General features: G+C 38.0%; 2 protein-coding genes across 3 annotated transcripts in view; both read left to right on the forward strand.

Annotated features, from left to right (window-relative positions):
- The window catches only part of LOC129237881 (serine/threonine-protein kinase OSR1), a 49178-nt gene extending 43584 nt beyond the window's left edge, over positions 1 to 5594 (forward strand). For both annotated transcript variants that reach the window (XM_054872886.1, XM_054872965.1), the window contains exon 2: positions 1292 to 5594. In XM_054872886.1, the coding sequence (XP_054728861.1) occupies positions 1292 to 3570 (2279 nt within the window). In that variant the 3' untranslated portion in view covers positions 3571 to 5594. The remainder of the gene's footprint in view (positions 1 to 1291) is intronic.
- Positions 1 to 16203, forward strand: part of LOC129238017 (E3 ubiquitin-protein ligase RNF181 homolog) — a 130501-nt gene that overhangs the window by 111805 nt on the left and 2493 nt on the right. The gene's annotated exons all lie outside the window — the stretch shown is intronic.

Here is a 16203-nt window from a genome sequence, read left to right on the forward strand (position 1 = left end):
TTTTCGTACAACCGAAATTTTCTGTTGTTCTTCTGCTTCTTGATTGGCGCGATAACCGCTTAAACGATTTTGGGAGTGAGGTCTTTCTCTTCCGCAGCTACCATCAGCTGGTAGCGCATCGAATACTTTCAGCGCCAGGACATTTGCATCCATTCGGACGATTTGACCCAGCCAACGTAGCTGCTGGATTTTTATTCGCTGCGCTATGTCCATGTCGTCGTAAAGCTCAAACAGCTCATTGTGCAAAGTTGCAAAAATTTTCCGCAGAATCTTTCTCTCGAACTCCCCAAGGGACGTCTCATCGTATGTTGTCAGCGTTCAAACTTCTGCGCTATATGTTAGGAAGCGCATGACGAGGCTTATGTTAGTTAGACTTTAATGTTAGTTTTGTACGTCGAGAGAGGACTTTACTACTCAGTTGCCTACTTAGTCTAAAGTAGCACTTGTTGGCAAGAGAAATTCTCCGTTGGATTTCAAGGCTGACAAGACTTCGGTGTTAATGATGATTCTTAGATAAACGAAGTCTCTTACAACGCCGTGGGTGTCTAAAAGCGAGTGCCCCGACTGTTTGTTTGATGGCAGGAGGTGCTTCGTTTTGTCCTCGTTCACCATTTTCTGTTGTTTCTTGCTTTAATTGTTTTGAAATTCGACGCACTTCAACTTTCACAACAATTTTCGCAATCATTTTTCATTGCATTTCCGATCATTTCTTTCTTTGTCTCTCTATATTGCTTGTCTTTGTACTAAAAAAGTAGTTTAATCGCTGAATCTGATACCGTAAAACTTTTTAAATCCATTTTCTCAAGTATTTGTTTGTTGTTTCATCATTCTAGTCCTTAATACTGCTGGACTGGACTGTAATACTACGGCCTAGCTGTTTCTGTAGTAGTAGCGAGGACAATTTCCAAAGTAAATTATTTTAAGTAGCTACAACGAGTATTTTACGGCTGAAAAACGTCGAATTCTTCATTGCCGGTTTGAAAACGATTAGTACAAAACTCACAATGTCACCATGTATCCTTTCACACCACTTCACGTTGCACTTTTTCCATTTAAATTTCTTTTGTAATACCACTTTTGTATAATTAAAGTTACTTAAATGCTTTTGTAAAGTAAAATTTGTGGCATTAATTTTAGACTCCCGTAAAATCACAGTCAACAGAACGGCTTACTCAAATATACATTTATTATACATACCTACACATATGAAAATCAATAAAAAAAAATCTTAAATCAAAGTACAAAGATCAATAGCGGCATCTTTTTTCTCTTCCATTCTCCTCTCTTTCAGGAGTTGCATTCTTCGATAAGCAAGAGGGAATACTGACCTTCTGTCTGACATCGAAAGGCACTATTTCGACGACTAGTAAGACGTTTTTGCCAAGCGAAACCGCTGCTGAGCCTGAGATAAGCGCCGATACGCCAGCCTATTACAGATCACGTAGCGAAGACTTCGATTCCATCAACAATAACCATAAGCACATACACGCAAGCAAATCGGAAGAAGTGATCGCAGTGGTATTGCAGCAGCCAATAAGAAGTCAAACTACTACACCAACAGAAGGAGAGCAAACGCTAGCGAACGGCAACGGCGCAGTCAAGACTTTAAGTGCAACGAAAACATATACAAATTTGCGCTTAGAAAGCAGGTGCGCAACTACAGCTGATCATCTGCAGAAGCCACTTAAAGTAAGCGCCAGCGCCACACAGAGTTTCACAGCCACGGCTACCTTATTATCCACATTCAAGAGCACACCGAATATCCAAAGCAAATCGCTAACAATGGCATCCAGCGCTAATTTGAACAATGCAGGTGCCGCCGTGCCACACTCGGCCTCCGAGAAACAGCCTTGGCCCAACTCAAAGGACGACTACGAATTGCGCGATGTGATCGGTGTGGGCGCCACTGCGGTCGTGCATGCTGCGCTTTGTCTGCCACGCAACGAGAAATGCGCCATTAAGCGTATCAATTTGGAGAAATGGAATACGTCTATGGATGAATTGCTCAAGGAGATCCAGGCGATGTCCTCGTGCAATCACGAAAATGTTGTCACCTACTATACATCGTTTGTGGTACGCGAAGAGCTGTGGCTAGTGTTGCGTCTGCTCGAGGGCGGTTCACTGCTGGACATTATTAAACACAAAATGCGCACGGCGAATTGCAAACATGGCGTATTCGATGAGCCGACAATTGCCACTGTTTTGAAGGAGGTACTCAAGGGTCTAGAGTATTTCCACTCGAACGGCCAGATACATCGTGACATTAAGGCGGGTAATATTTTGATCGGTGACGATGGTACCATACAAATTGCCGATTTCGGCGTTAGCGCTTGGCTGGCCACCGGACGTGATCTGTCACGTCAGAAGGTGCGTCACACATTCGTTGGCACACCATGTTGGATGGCACCCGAGGTAATGGAGCAGGATCATGGCTATGACTTTAAGGCCGACATCTGGTCATTTGGCATAACGGCTATTGAAATGGCAACCGGCACTGCGCCCTACCACAAGTATCCTCCCATGAAAGTGTTGATGCTGACACTGCAGAATGATCCACCTACATTGGACACCGGCGCGGACGAAAAAGATCAATACAAAGCCTACGGTAAGACATTCCGGAAAATGATTGTGGAATGTCTGCAAAAAGAGCCTTCGAAACGACCCACCGCCAGTGAATTGCTGAAGCATGCCTTCTTCAAGAAGGCCAAAGATCGCAAATATCTCACACAAACGTTGCTCGCCTCCGGCCCATCCATGGAGACGCGCGTACACAAGGCCGCCAAACGTCAACCGGGCGCCTCCGGTCGTTTACATCGCACCGTCACCGGCGAGTGGGTGTGGTCCAGTGAGGAGGAAGACAACGGTGGCAAGCATCATTCTTCAGATTCCGAATCGGACGATCGACCGATCAATCGCCTGGAACGCGCCGAATCATCGGACAGCGATCATGACGACTACTCCGATGCGACAGCAACCGCTACGGAACCAGCACAGCAACCCGCAGTCGCGAACACACCAACAGCACCTGTGAACATACCAGCGCCGGCAGCAGCAGTAGCAGCAGCAGCACCACTACCACCAGTAGGTGTGAATATACCAACGTCGACAGCAGCAACAGGAGTCGTGAACATACTAACACCGGCCACAGTACCAGTTATGAATATACCAGCACCGGCAGCCGTTTACATTCAACCCGAAGATGCTGCGATAGCACAAGCCATTGCCGGTGTCGCCCAAATGCCAATGCCTACATCGATGGCGGACATGGGTGATGCACCGCCCGTCAATCTGGTGCTGCGCATGCGCAACCAGCGACGCGAACTGCACGATATACGTTTTGAATTTGCCGTCGGCAAAGATTCCGCCGAGGGAATTGCCATGGAATTGGTCGATGCCGGACTTGTCGACGCGTTGGATACGCAACCAATGGCCTTGCATCTGCAACAATTGATCGAACAACGTGCCATACTCAGAACGATCACGTTCCAATTGAACTCGGGCGTGCAGCCGGGCGAGGTGCTCGACGATCGTTCGCTGGTGGGGTATGCGCAAATTTCGATAACGGATTAGGAGGAACGGCAGGGCGCAGACGAGTGGGCGGAAAGCGGCGGCGGTGGCGTCAGAGAAGAAACAAGAAATGAGTAGCGTGTACGAGGGGTTTATGCTACAGTTTGGGGCTTAAATTTTTATTTTTGTAATCAATTCAGTTGCGGAGTAAACTGTAGTTTTTAGAAATATTTAAATTTTTAAACATTTGCCAAACACTGCAAAGCCAGCGCATAGCGTAGGGAGTGAAGTAATTTTAAATTAAATTAAATTTATATAAAAATAATAGTTTGGACATACTATATAATTATTTAGTTAATTAGGTAAGCGAGCGCTTTGTGTGCGGGACCATTAATTGCGGGGTAGGAAGGATGCGCGATGTAGTGAATACACACACACGCATAGCCACCCACAGTGTGAACAACTGAAAGTACTTACGATTACATGTTTGCGATACTTGTAATTATTTATTGTTGTATTTTATTTTATTTTATTTTTTTGTTTTTCAATAAGCATAAAGCGCCGTTCTTATGCAACCTCCTAACACTAATGGGAGCTGGAAAACAAAAAAAAAAAACAACAACTAGAATGTAGACTTTAAATGGTATAACTTTAATTAGAAATTTAATTTGCAGTAAAGCTTAGTATGCTTATTATGTGTATGCCTCCTTCTATGTGTATGCATGCCACCAACAAAACAAAACCATTATAATAATAATTACAAAAAAATAAAAATAAACTGCACTCACGCCTTTCAAAAATCGTTTCAGAGATATGTTGGCAATTGTTTTTGTTTTTAGCAGTGCAGTGCAACCTGCGCTGATGCAAGTGAATGTACGACTTTTAAAAATATATATACATAAACTGTTAAATTAATTACTATTAGTTTGGATATGTATGTATGTAATTTAATTATTACGTAGTAACTGCAACAATTTAGTGAGTTTTGTGCGAGCATTCATAATTTATACACACACACACACAACTAAACGAGTAAGTATTTCCATGCATACATAAAAAATACGCTGCGCACTTTTAATAAAAAAGAGAGCAACAAAAATGTAGTGAAAGAACTGCTTAATCAGAGTAGGGCAACTAAATGGCAGATGTTAACAACAACTGCATAGCATTTTCATACAGTGACGCCTAAAAGCAGGCAACACCAAGAAATCAGCAAACCGTAGAAAAATGCATTGATTGGCATGGCAGTACTACTGCATATGAGACCCTATGCGCCAATAGGAGAAACAGAAACCGATGATGTTGTTGTTGTTGCTGTAGCAGCAGCATAAACATTCCCCATGCATGCACGGGGTATGCTGCTGGACTGGCAGTGCTTGGCCGCATATAAATGCGGGTCGTTTCGGTAACGTAGAGCCGACTGTGAACGCGGTGGGAACGGTTGTTGTTGTAGCCAGGAACCGTTGATGATGATAACCGCTATATTAGAAGTGTGCACTTAGGATTTTATTTTCGTAACAGCTAATGCAGCAAAATCGAGAAAGGTATTTTTATGAAGCGAAAAATGGGCGCAAAAAATAAAAAGCAAGTGGCAAATCATTTACGAAATATGATATTAAAAAGCAAAAGTGTAGCGTTATGGTCTTTATCGATTACTAAGCATCCGAAACATTATTATAATAAATGGAAAAATTTATAAGCAACAAAAAAATATATACAATAAATTTGCATAAACACTTTTCGAAACAATAATTACATTTAATGTATGTAAATATGTACTTGTCTGAATGCAACATTTGTAAACTTTTAAGTATTGCAGTTGGCTGGTGGCGAATCAATTAAAAATAAATATAAAGCGAACGCAAATAAAAAATATTAAAATTAAAAAGCAAGCAAGTAATTTAATTAAAAATTAATTATACCAATTAAAATATAAAAAAAGAAGTAAATGAGTAATTTAATTATGAAATACAATTTCACAAAAAAGAAGAAAAAAACAACTATATACATACATATATACGTATACCTATATAAATCTATTTTGTAACTAAAATTAAAATTAAAAACAAAAGAAGTTTGAAAAAAAACAAATACACACACACACACTCCTACAACTTTTAGGCATTTTGTTTGCAATTCAAATTGTAATAGCAATAGTTTTCTAACTACAACACACGCATACAATTACAATTACAATTACATGCATATACTTATGCCTCTATTAGCATACACACACACACACCCACAACCCATATATATCTGTATATGTATGCAATGTAACCCAAATTGTTCAATAGTTTGTAAATACATATTTTTAGCGAATGCAGTGAAAAATAGAAGAAAAAAAAACTGATGCATAAAATGCCTTTCGAAAACTCTATTAAAATCCAAAATTGAAAAAAAACGCATATCCTCTTCTTTTTGTTTCATTTACGACACGCCTTTTTCACACTCTTCTCTCCATCTCTGAATTGGAATAGTTCTTCTATATGGCATCTCTCTACTACTTTCTAGTTTTATCATCAGCAACATTTCATCAAATTCTCAAGCGTTTTAGTTTCCAAATTGCTTACTACGTCCATTCAAAACAGGTTTGTACTATCGTTTTCTTTGCATTGGCTAAATGGTTATTTTTTTTTGTGTTGCTTCCAATGCACTTATTTTTCATTAAAAAAAAGAAATGAAAAATAAAAAAAATGAAAAAAATTGGCATGCCGATATGTTGGTACTAGGCGCCTACGTGCCCAGTCACTCTTCATCAGTTTACTTGGTGCGCATAAATTAAAAAAAAAAAACAATTAACTGGAACATTAATTTACTATGTACTTAAGGAAATTATGAAATTTTTTCGCTACCCAAGCGATGTGAATTCGCCATTTTGGAAAGTAGTGATTAGAAATGATATTAAAAAAATTAAGGTTTTTTGCTTGTTTGTTAAGAAAGGAGCTTAAAACTTGTAATTCCGCTATGATGCACTTACAGCTGCGACCAAAATAGGAGAACCTTCCGTCATGTTCTTACATTATGACATATTTATTATAGGTTAGCCATCGGCTGGTTTATTTTTAAAAATGCTGCAATACACCTTTAAGTCTTTTTTCGAAATAATACATCAGTTACACTGGTCTACATATTTTTTATTTATTATTTTTTAATACTTTTTTTTTAATTTGAATTTTTTTTTATTTATTCTTTTTTATTTATATAATATATGTATATTATTTTTTTATTTATTATTATTTTTTTAATGTTTTTAAAGTATTTTAAGAACTTTTTTATTTATAACTTTTTTATTTTTTAATAATTTTTTTATTTATTTATTAATTTTTTAATTTAATTTTTTTATTTTATTTTGGTCATCGGCCATGTTTCTACATTATGACAATTATAGGTTGGCCACCGGCTGGTTTATTTTTAAAAATGCTGCAGAACACCGTCAAGTATTTTTCAAAAATGTTCGCTTTTTTATTACTCAATTAATCAATTACTATATTACATATTTTTTACTTTTTTATTATTTTCTTTATTAATATATTTATATATTTATATAGTTATATATTTTTTTATTTTTTTATTTATTGATGTATTTTTTCTGTTTTATTTTATTTATTTTCTTATTTTTTGTTTATTTGCTTATTTTTTTCTATTCATTTATTTTCCTTTTTTATTCATTTATTTTTATTTAATTTTATTTTTTATTTTTTTTTTATTTATATATCTTATTTTATTTATTTTTTAATTTAGTTTTCTTTGTTATTTATTTTTTGTTTTATTTTTCTTATTTTTTTTTAATTTATTGTTTTTTTAGTTATTTTTTCTATTTTTTTATTTAATTTCATTTCATTCTTTTCTTATTTTATTTATTAATTTTTTTATTTCAAAATTTTTTACTTTTTTTTCGTGTGCTTATTTACTTATATATTTATATTTTCTATTCTTTTATTTTCCTCCTTTCTTCGTTCATTTATTAATTTAATTATATTTTTCATATTTTTTTTCTATTCTTTTATTTTCCTTTTTTCATTCATTGATTTATATTTTATTAAATTTTTTCATTTTTTATTTTATAAATTTCTTATTTATTGTTTGTATTTATTTTTTTATTAATTTTTTACTTACTTTTTTATTTCATCTTTATGATTTATTTTTTATATATATTTTTCTATTTTTTCATTCATTAATTTTATTTTTTGTTTTAAATTTTTGTATTTATTTTTTACTTAGTTTTTTATTTCATCTTTATGATTTATTTTTTTTTTATATATTTTTCTATGTTTTTTTTATTTATAACTTTTTTGATTTTTTTATTTATTTACTTATTATATTTATAAATAAATTAATTTTTTTGTTTATGAACTTATTTGTTATTATTTTTTTGTTTTTTTATTGATTTATTTATTTTATTTTTTATTTATTTTTTATTCATTTTTTTTATTTTTTTTGTTTTATGAACTTTGTATTTATTTTTTTTTTTTTAATTTATTGTTATTATTTTTTTATTGTTATTATTTTGTTGTACGACTATTTTCCCATATACTTTTGCGTGCTGAAAACTATCCTTTCACGTCCATAAGTGCCCATTACGTCACGGTATTGAGAAAAGTCTGGTCAAATACCCATAAAGACGTGTTTTTCGATGTGACGCACTAGAGCCTAATTTATATTTGAATAAAAGTGTGAATCTCTATAATAAATGCAAATTCCAAAAAAGCAGTCAACCGTTTCGAATTAAATGGGGTTAACCCTTTAAGGCTCAGCGATTACAATCGAATTGCGAGTTATTAATTTAAATTTAGTTAAGATCATAAAACTTATATCACAGGAGCTTTTTTGTGGCCGTTGATTATAGGTTAGGTTAGGTTGGTACGGTTGCCCAGGGAGTGAGCACACTTGGACGAAGAAAGATTCGTCCTTTGTGATACCATTATGAAGGAGGTGAGGTGAAAGGGAAAGACCGATGGGATGCAGGGAGAGGTGGTAATGGGATGGTTAGGAGCGTGCGGATTACGAACGATGACTATGTTTGCGTCAATCGCTTTGTGCTGCTGATGAAATTCATCAGATTTTTAATGTCAGCTATTTCAGCAGGCGTGGCAAAGGTGCTGAGATGATTCCACCTCATCCTCCATACATCCAGCGCAAAAAGGACTCGAGGTGATTCCAAGTCTCACAGCATGCATTCCTCGCGCATTGTGTACTGTGAGAGAACCCACAAGATTAGAGAGCTGATATTTTGTCAGCCCCAGAAGCTCGCCCGAATGCCTCCGGTCCACACGTGGCCAGAAGGATCTCGCGACCTTACACGTTTGTGTATTTGCCCAGCGCTCGCTGAGTTGGCGCGATGCCCATCTTTCCAGGAGCAGACCGCAGGTAGTCGGGGAAATCACCTCACATGTCCCTTGTCTGGCCAGCTCATCCGCGTCACAGTTTCCCGCAATGTCGCTGTGACCAGGAACCCAGATGAGGCTGATGTCAAAGAATTCGGACGCAGTCGAAAGTGGGGTCAAGCATTCCTTGACCAATTCCGAATGCACCGTTATAGACCCGAGGGCCCTTATTGCCCCTTGGCTGTCGGAGTAAATATTTACTTTCTTGACTATTAGTACGCATTTGAACAGCCAATCAGCTGCTTCCTTGATTGCGGCTACCTCTGCATGGAACACACTGCAGTGGTCCGGTAACCTGAATTTGAGTCTGATGGGGAGCCCCTCGCAAAAGACTCCTCCGCCAACCTTTCCTTCCAACTTCGATCCATCCGTGAACAAGTTCACCAGGCCCTGCCCCCAAGTGTAGCCCTCCGTCCACTCTTCCCTTGACGGGATGTGAGTGGAGAATGTTCCGGTTGGACTAAACGAGGGTATACACTGATCTGTTGACAGAGGGATGAACTCGAAGTTTCTAAGGATGCCATTGATTATAAATCCGATGTAAATTCAGTTACGTGGATCCAAGTTGACGGACGCAAAATGGAAATGTGTGCGTTTTTACCCCCACTTTTTTCAAAACCCTTACGTGATGGACACTTTTGGAGCCCAAAAATCATCTTTAGCGCACAAAAGTACATCGGAAACCAGTTCCATAAGTGATTTTTTTTGTTGGCCTGCAATAGATAGGTAGGTAAAATGGTTAAGGTGCCACTCTCACTTTCCCTAAGTAGCACTAAAAAGCATTTTTAAAACCATTAAAAGACCTCCAACAGGCAGATACAGCCAGCCAGAGCTGTTGATGTAATGGAGAAGATTGGTGGGATTTAGGTTGGCACACTGACCCAGTCTGTCGAAGAAAGGAGCACCCAATGACCTTATTCGTCTAGCTGTCAAACCCGGATATTTACAAAGAAAGTGCTCAACAGTTTTCTTCTCTGAAAGGTCTCCACAATTTCTGTAATGGGGGTTAAATGGTAAACCCAGCTTTTCCGCGTGCGCGCCGATCGTCCAGTGACCGGTAAACACAGCTATCCGTTCGGAAATTGAATGGTGCGGAGTCCCCAGAACTTTCTGAGTCTTCCGTCTATTGTATTGGGGCCAGAGGGTTTTTGAAATAGCAAATGAAGAAGTGGAGCTCCATCTATTTCCTGAAAAATAAGTTGTGCAATTTTTTGTGAAAAATTTATTTAGCTGAGAGTTGGAATCCTTTCTGAACTCTTGACATAACATCAATTTTTAGTTGCACGCTACAAGGCAGTCCAACGATGTCAAATCGCAGCACATTGGAGGTAGCCATAGACATCAATAAAATAGCCAATGGATGTCGCGAGGATGATAGATTTACAAGGGTTGGTCTTTAAATATGGTGAAAAAGGAAATTCTGTGGAGAACTTCGGCTATCACGTCATTTAGGAGATTCGGCAGGCAAATGCTGCACAATCATTTCACATGGGTTCACACACTCGGCAATGTAGTGTTGATTTTTTTTCACCAACACAATCTCCGTTTTCTTGTAAACATATCCCAAATGACGTCAGCCTATCAGCGGATTTTGTCTAATGCGCTCAGAGTCGAATAAGACCACACCTCTAAAAATCTTCACCATGGGATGCCGTACTTAGTGGAATAATATCAAGTGTTTGATGGTTACATAGCAAGTTCCATCTCACGGAAACTGAAACGAAATATCCAAGTTCGTATCTTCAATTTCAGTCCAAAATTCGTATCGTCCCCTTTCTGTGTTAACCTCGTAACTTCATTTTTTTCGAAATTGAGATTTTTAGTGAAAAACACTCCTTAGCACTCCTGTTACGTAAAACAAAACATACAATGTTCATGGTAATTATAGAGTTTTTTTCAGAGCGTTTCGATTTTTCTCGTATCTACATGCTCGAATTCAAAAACCTCGTATCTACTATAAGTATCGTATCAAATAAGTTATAACTATTCGTAGAAGTTAAGTAACTCTAAACATTTTTATCTATTTACTGAAAATTATGATTTTGTAGATACGAGGTTAGCACAAAAAGGGGACGGTATGTAGGTAACCATGGCTCTTTAGCCGAAATAGCAGTTTGGGAAAACTGGGTCACTACCGCTTTAAAATTTTCATTAAAATGTCAATCTGTACCTGTAGTTTTATAGAATCATATCCGGATTTTCCGATACTTAAATGTGGCAATTTTTTTATCAACTAATATCTGTCCAGTAAAGATTGATTTGGGTAACTCCTTTTCAAATAAATTTGAAATATTTACATATGTTTTACAAAAGCGAGGGGGTATACTTCTTAACGAGGCGACAAGGTAGCGAGTTTCTGTCACTTTTTTGAGCCACAAATGTATTCAAAATTGATGTTTATGTTAAAATATTTTTTTTGCTTGATGTTTGACCGAACTTTACCTCGAATTTGGTGAAGCCTTCTGCAAGTTTAAGCGCCCTCCGCACAGCAGAGGTACACTCTGTGACTTTCCATTGTTTGCCGAGATGGGACGGTTATAAAAAAAAATCTTAATCTGACACCAACCGAATAAAATTCAAGCTCCTCGGCTACCATGGCCTCCATATTGGTGTGACCATATTTTTTTCATATCGTTGTTGTACTACTTTAGTCCGTTCCATTTACAAATCGTGGCTCAAAAGTATCTGAGTTCCTAACTGCAGTTGCTTGATTTAACATTGGTTTTGTGCTCGTGGAATTCCAAGTCCGGTCTGTGGAGTGTGTAAGTTTTTAAGATAAAAAAAAGCGTTTGCCATCCATACCAAAGAGATTTTCGTAGTCTCAATCCGCTAAAGTACATTTCGTCATTTAACTTTCTACCTGCATATGAGATTTGGGAGCGATTTTTTTTTTTAATATTTGTTCACTACACTCGAGAGCATAGGGCCTCGACAAGATATTTTCATCGTACACAATTCTGGGCACTTGTTTTTGCGCCGTCCCATGTGATGTCGGCATCTGTTAGCTCGCCCAACATCGACCTTCTCCAAGTAGTTTTTGGCCGGCCGCGGCCTCTGCTCCCTTGCGGGTTCCAGTCCAGTGCCATTCTCGTGATGTTATCTGATGGTTTTCTAAGCATGTGACCTATACATAGCCACTTTCTGCATTTGATTTGGCATAGGATAAGCTCCACATTTGTTGATCTCTACAGCTTGTCATTGCTGATGATATTCGGCGAGAATATTCTACAGATAACCATTTTTGCTTCACTCAAGTTTTGTGAGGCGGTGCCGAGTCCTGTTGAAACGTCCATGGTCTGCTACCAAAATGTTTTTCTGCCCGCGGCTTCAAAGCAACCTCCAGAATACTTTCCCGGTAATATTGCGTATTTACTTTGACGCCAGGCTCGATGAAAACGATTGGAGAGCGCCTATCTGCGGTTACAGCGGCCCATAATGGTTTGGCTGTGACCTGGTGGCCAATCGATAACTCAAATTCTAGTATGAACGGTCGGTCAAATGAACCTAATCGTATGGGAGTTTACGAATTGCTCAATTTGAAAAATTTTCTCGTCAGAAAACACAATGTTCGGAAATTAACCGCTTTCGGCCAAACGAAGCAACTCCTTCGCTCTCTCAAGTCTGACTTGTTGTTGCTTTGGTGTGAGATCAGGCGCCTTTTGGATAGTGTAAGATCATTTTTCAGTAAGCGGTAGATGCTACGGTCAGATATTTTCAGTTCTTTCGCGTTTTGATTGGCACTTCGTCGGGGATTTCGCTCAAGTCGATGCTCGTGCATCAGCTGCGCGAGCGGTCTGAAGTTGGTTACACTTTGAGTGCCGGACACTGTACATACATAGTTAGCTTTGTAGTTTTAGACAAGGGTCGGGACTTGAACAAGTTAAAGTACGTTTTGTTGGCGGCGTTGATGCGATCCCTGACTGCAGAAGTTGAACCACGGCTACAGCGAACATAACTCCCAAATACAAGATGCTGATCTGCCTCCTAAGTATAAGCTCCCACATGATAATTTTGCACCGGTGTAGGCCGCCTCGCTATGGGAGGAATAGCAACTGTTTTCCAAACAGAAATTTGTGCCATTCTGAAAGTAAAAGAATGGATAATTGCGAGGAGATGGGGCGGTAAACAGATTGGAGTATTTAGTGCCAGTCAGGCTGCAAGGTACCACCTTTGTTCACTTCCTTTACGACGAAGTGCAGCAACAAATTAAATATGCCAGTTGAGAGGGTATCACCTTGTTTTACACCAGATTCAATAGACAAAGAATCTGTTGTGTCACTTTTGCCCTTTTTATTTGTAAACGTTGCACTAATGAGCCTTATTAGTTTGGCTGGTATTCCAAGACTTAGCAGTACACAAATGCGGGACTTACATTAATTTAATTTTGATGGCATTTTTTAAGCTACTTTTTTCCTCTTTCTAATGAAAACGACATAAAATAGTCATATGTGAAGGAAGTAAAGGACTAATTTGTTAAAAAAAAAATTGGTTCCGCTATTCTACATTAAATTTATTGAACATATTATTTCACCCTCATCTAAGCTGTGTTGACCAAGCCAACACACTTCGGATTATAGTAGACAATCAGTTGAGTGGCGCTTCCCACTCTACATGCTGTTCCTTGCCTTTAGGAAGGCATTCGACACTATCAAACAAGACTCAATATGGGTGGCGTTGAGTAGAAAGTGAGTTTCCCCTAAATTACCCGTTATTAGAACTCCGAACTGGCAATGCTTCACAAAGATGATATAAGCGATCCATTCACTCCGAACTAAGGCGTAAGGCAAGGTTGTCCCCTGTCATCCCTTCTCTTCGCCATCGCCCTTGATGACGTCATGAGCCAACTCACCCTGCACAAAACAGACATCTTGAGGACCTGGACTTCACCAATGACATCTGCCTCCTCTCTCACAAACTCACTAACATGCAAGTGAAGGCGGACAAACTAGTCGCGCTGGCACGCATTGTCGAACTGAAGGTCAACATTGCCAAGACCAAGGCCATGAAAGTTAACCACAATAACGGCATTTGGGCGAATGCATACGGTATGGGGGAGTTCGCAAATCTCCAGGCACACTAAACTACGAATACTAGAATATCATCACGCGAATGGCACTGGACTCGAACCCGCAAGGGAGCAGAGGTCGCGGTCGACCAAAAAACACTTGGAGAAGGTCGATGCCTGATTTAAGGATCTGGTGATTTCGTATGCTCTTTAATCTTAAATAATAATAATAATTGATGCTTACATCCTTTGTTGAGTTACTGGCGGGGATCCTTTTGATATTTGTGATGTGCATCTTGATGTTTTTCTTCAAATGGAGGAGCCTATATAGTTTTATGACAAGAATGATAGAATATTTTATTTGGCTTGGTTTTATGCTGCCTTCGCCTGGCAGATGGTGTTTTACGAGGAGCTTTTTTAGGGCAGAAATATACTCGCAGGTCGCTCAGTGTCTGCCGACTGGCGATCACTATTTCAAAAAAACTTTTCTAAAAACTTTCATGCGGGATTTCACATCCAACCCCTATCGAAAGGTCGGAATAGTCACGCACCAGCCCATTCGGCCACGGAGACTGCCTAAGAAGGGATACATTTGGACCTATCCAAAAAAAAAATGGCATGTAAACAGATGTTTTTCCGTCACCTCCTTTAGTATCAGCCTTTGTTAACTTTGTTATTTTAATTATTTTTTCTTGTCACCTCATGGTGCAGTGTATTCACTCATCCACAAATACGTATTTAGAACTCTTCCACTGAAAAAAATTAGTTTTAGCAGCCGCACTAAGTAACTAATGCATGCATAGAGATATAGTCCTAATGTAACTAGTGTAGAGACTACATCGAAAGGAGATTAGCGAACTAATTTCTCTGATGAAAACAAAAAAAAAAACCAAATATCATTTTAGACTTGAGGAACGAAAAAAACTCCCAAATTATACTTAGCTAAATACATACCTACATGTACGGGCATAGTTAGTGTATATTATATAACAACTATGTGCATATGTATGTGTAATTGTTTGCCTTAGGGAAGAATTGAAAGAAATAAAAATACTAAAAACTTTACACAAATAAGTATAGCGTAAAACATGAAACTTGTGAAACAGTGAAACTCAAAACAGTGCATGCAAAAACTATAGATATAGTTCGTTTCAAATAAAATTCAAAAAAATATGGCTTCAGAGTAATTCAAGATTAATGGTATTTTACAGACGTACGCGTATATTTGAAAGAAAAAATTTACAATATATATTTTTATCAGTAATATATTAGCATTAATTTGTATCTTTTAAGGGGTTAGGGGTAGTCAGAACGCCGAAAAATGATGATTTTCCATATTTTCTTTTTTTTGTTAGTCAATTGCCTTATTTCACAAATCATGTTTCGACTTGGCTTTAGCAAAACTTCAAAAAAAATTAATAATTGTAAAAGTTATCGCTGTTCGTGTGGAGTCCATTTCTCCAGAAGTCCCTTGCGGTGATCATCACAAGTCCTTGGAGATTCATCTAAAATCAATCGGACACGAGAACTTAGTTTTATTAATAGATAATATTGTGCGTGAAAGAAGCTTTTTTTTCAAAATTAACAGAATGGCGGCTTCTGGAAATATTTTTCAGATTTTCGAGAAAAAAAACCGACAATTATTTGTAAAAATTCACAGCGATCACCTGTTCAAAAAACATAGTTTTGAGAAAAACGCATTTAAAGTTCTGCTATCGATTTATGTAGAGCTATTCTTCTTCTTCTTAGCGTGACAGTCCTTGGTGAACCATTGCTTCCTTCACAGCTTCTTGCCATCGTTCTCGACAGGGCCTTTCTCGTCGATCGCTCTCTTGGCATTCTAGCCACATGTCCCAGTTAGTAAAGTTATACGAATTATTTAATTACTTACACTGTGTCATCTATTCCTGGGCCATATAATAGTTCTTCAGCCGTCCGTCATAGCAGCTTCCAAAATATCAATTTGCTGCTGTCTACCTTCTCGAGTGTTATCGTTAGCGCGCTTATCTGCCACTTTCATACGTGCACCATCTATTTTGAATTGAAACTTCTCAGGCGTCGAAGGACGAGCGCGAATGGAGAGTAAAATGTCAAGGCCATGCAACGTTTTGGGCACTTTCGTTCCGCGAGAGAGAAAACAGATATAACGTAGAGGAAAAGGAGAGAGAGAGAGCTATACCTTATATATATCTTAGATACACTTTAGGCTATTTTTCCTGAGTTTCTTTTTGGGCTTGCTAATTTCTAATGAGAAATAACACTTCCTACTTTTTGACGCTTGTTTGTTGGTACAAACTTGTAGGA

This window comes from Anastrepha obliqua, chromosome 1 (assembly GCF_027943255.1).
Source record: "Anastrepha obliqua isolate idAnaObli1 chromosome 1, idAnaObli1_1.0, whole genome shotgun sequence".
Classification (NCBI taxonomy): domain Eukaryota; kingdom Metazoa; phylum Arthropoda; class Insecta; order Diptera; family Tephritidae; genus Anastrepha; species Anastrepha obliqua.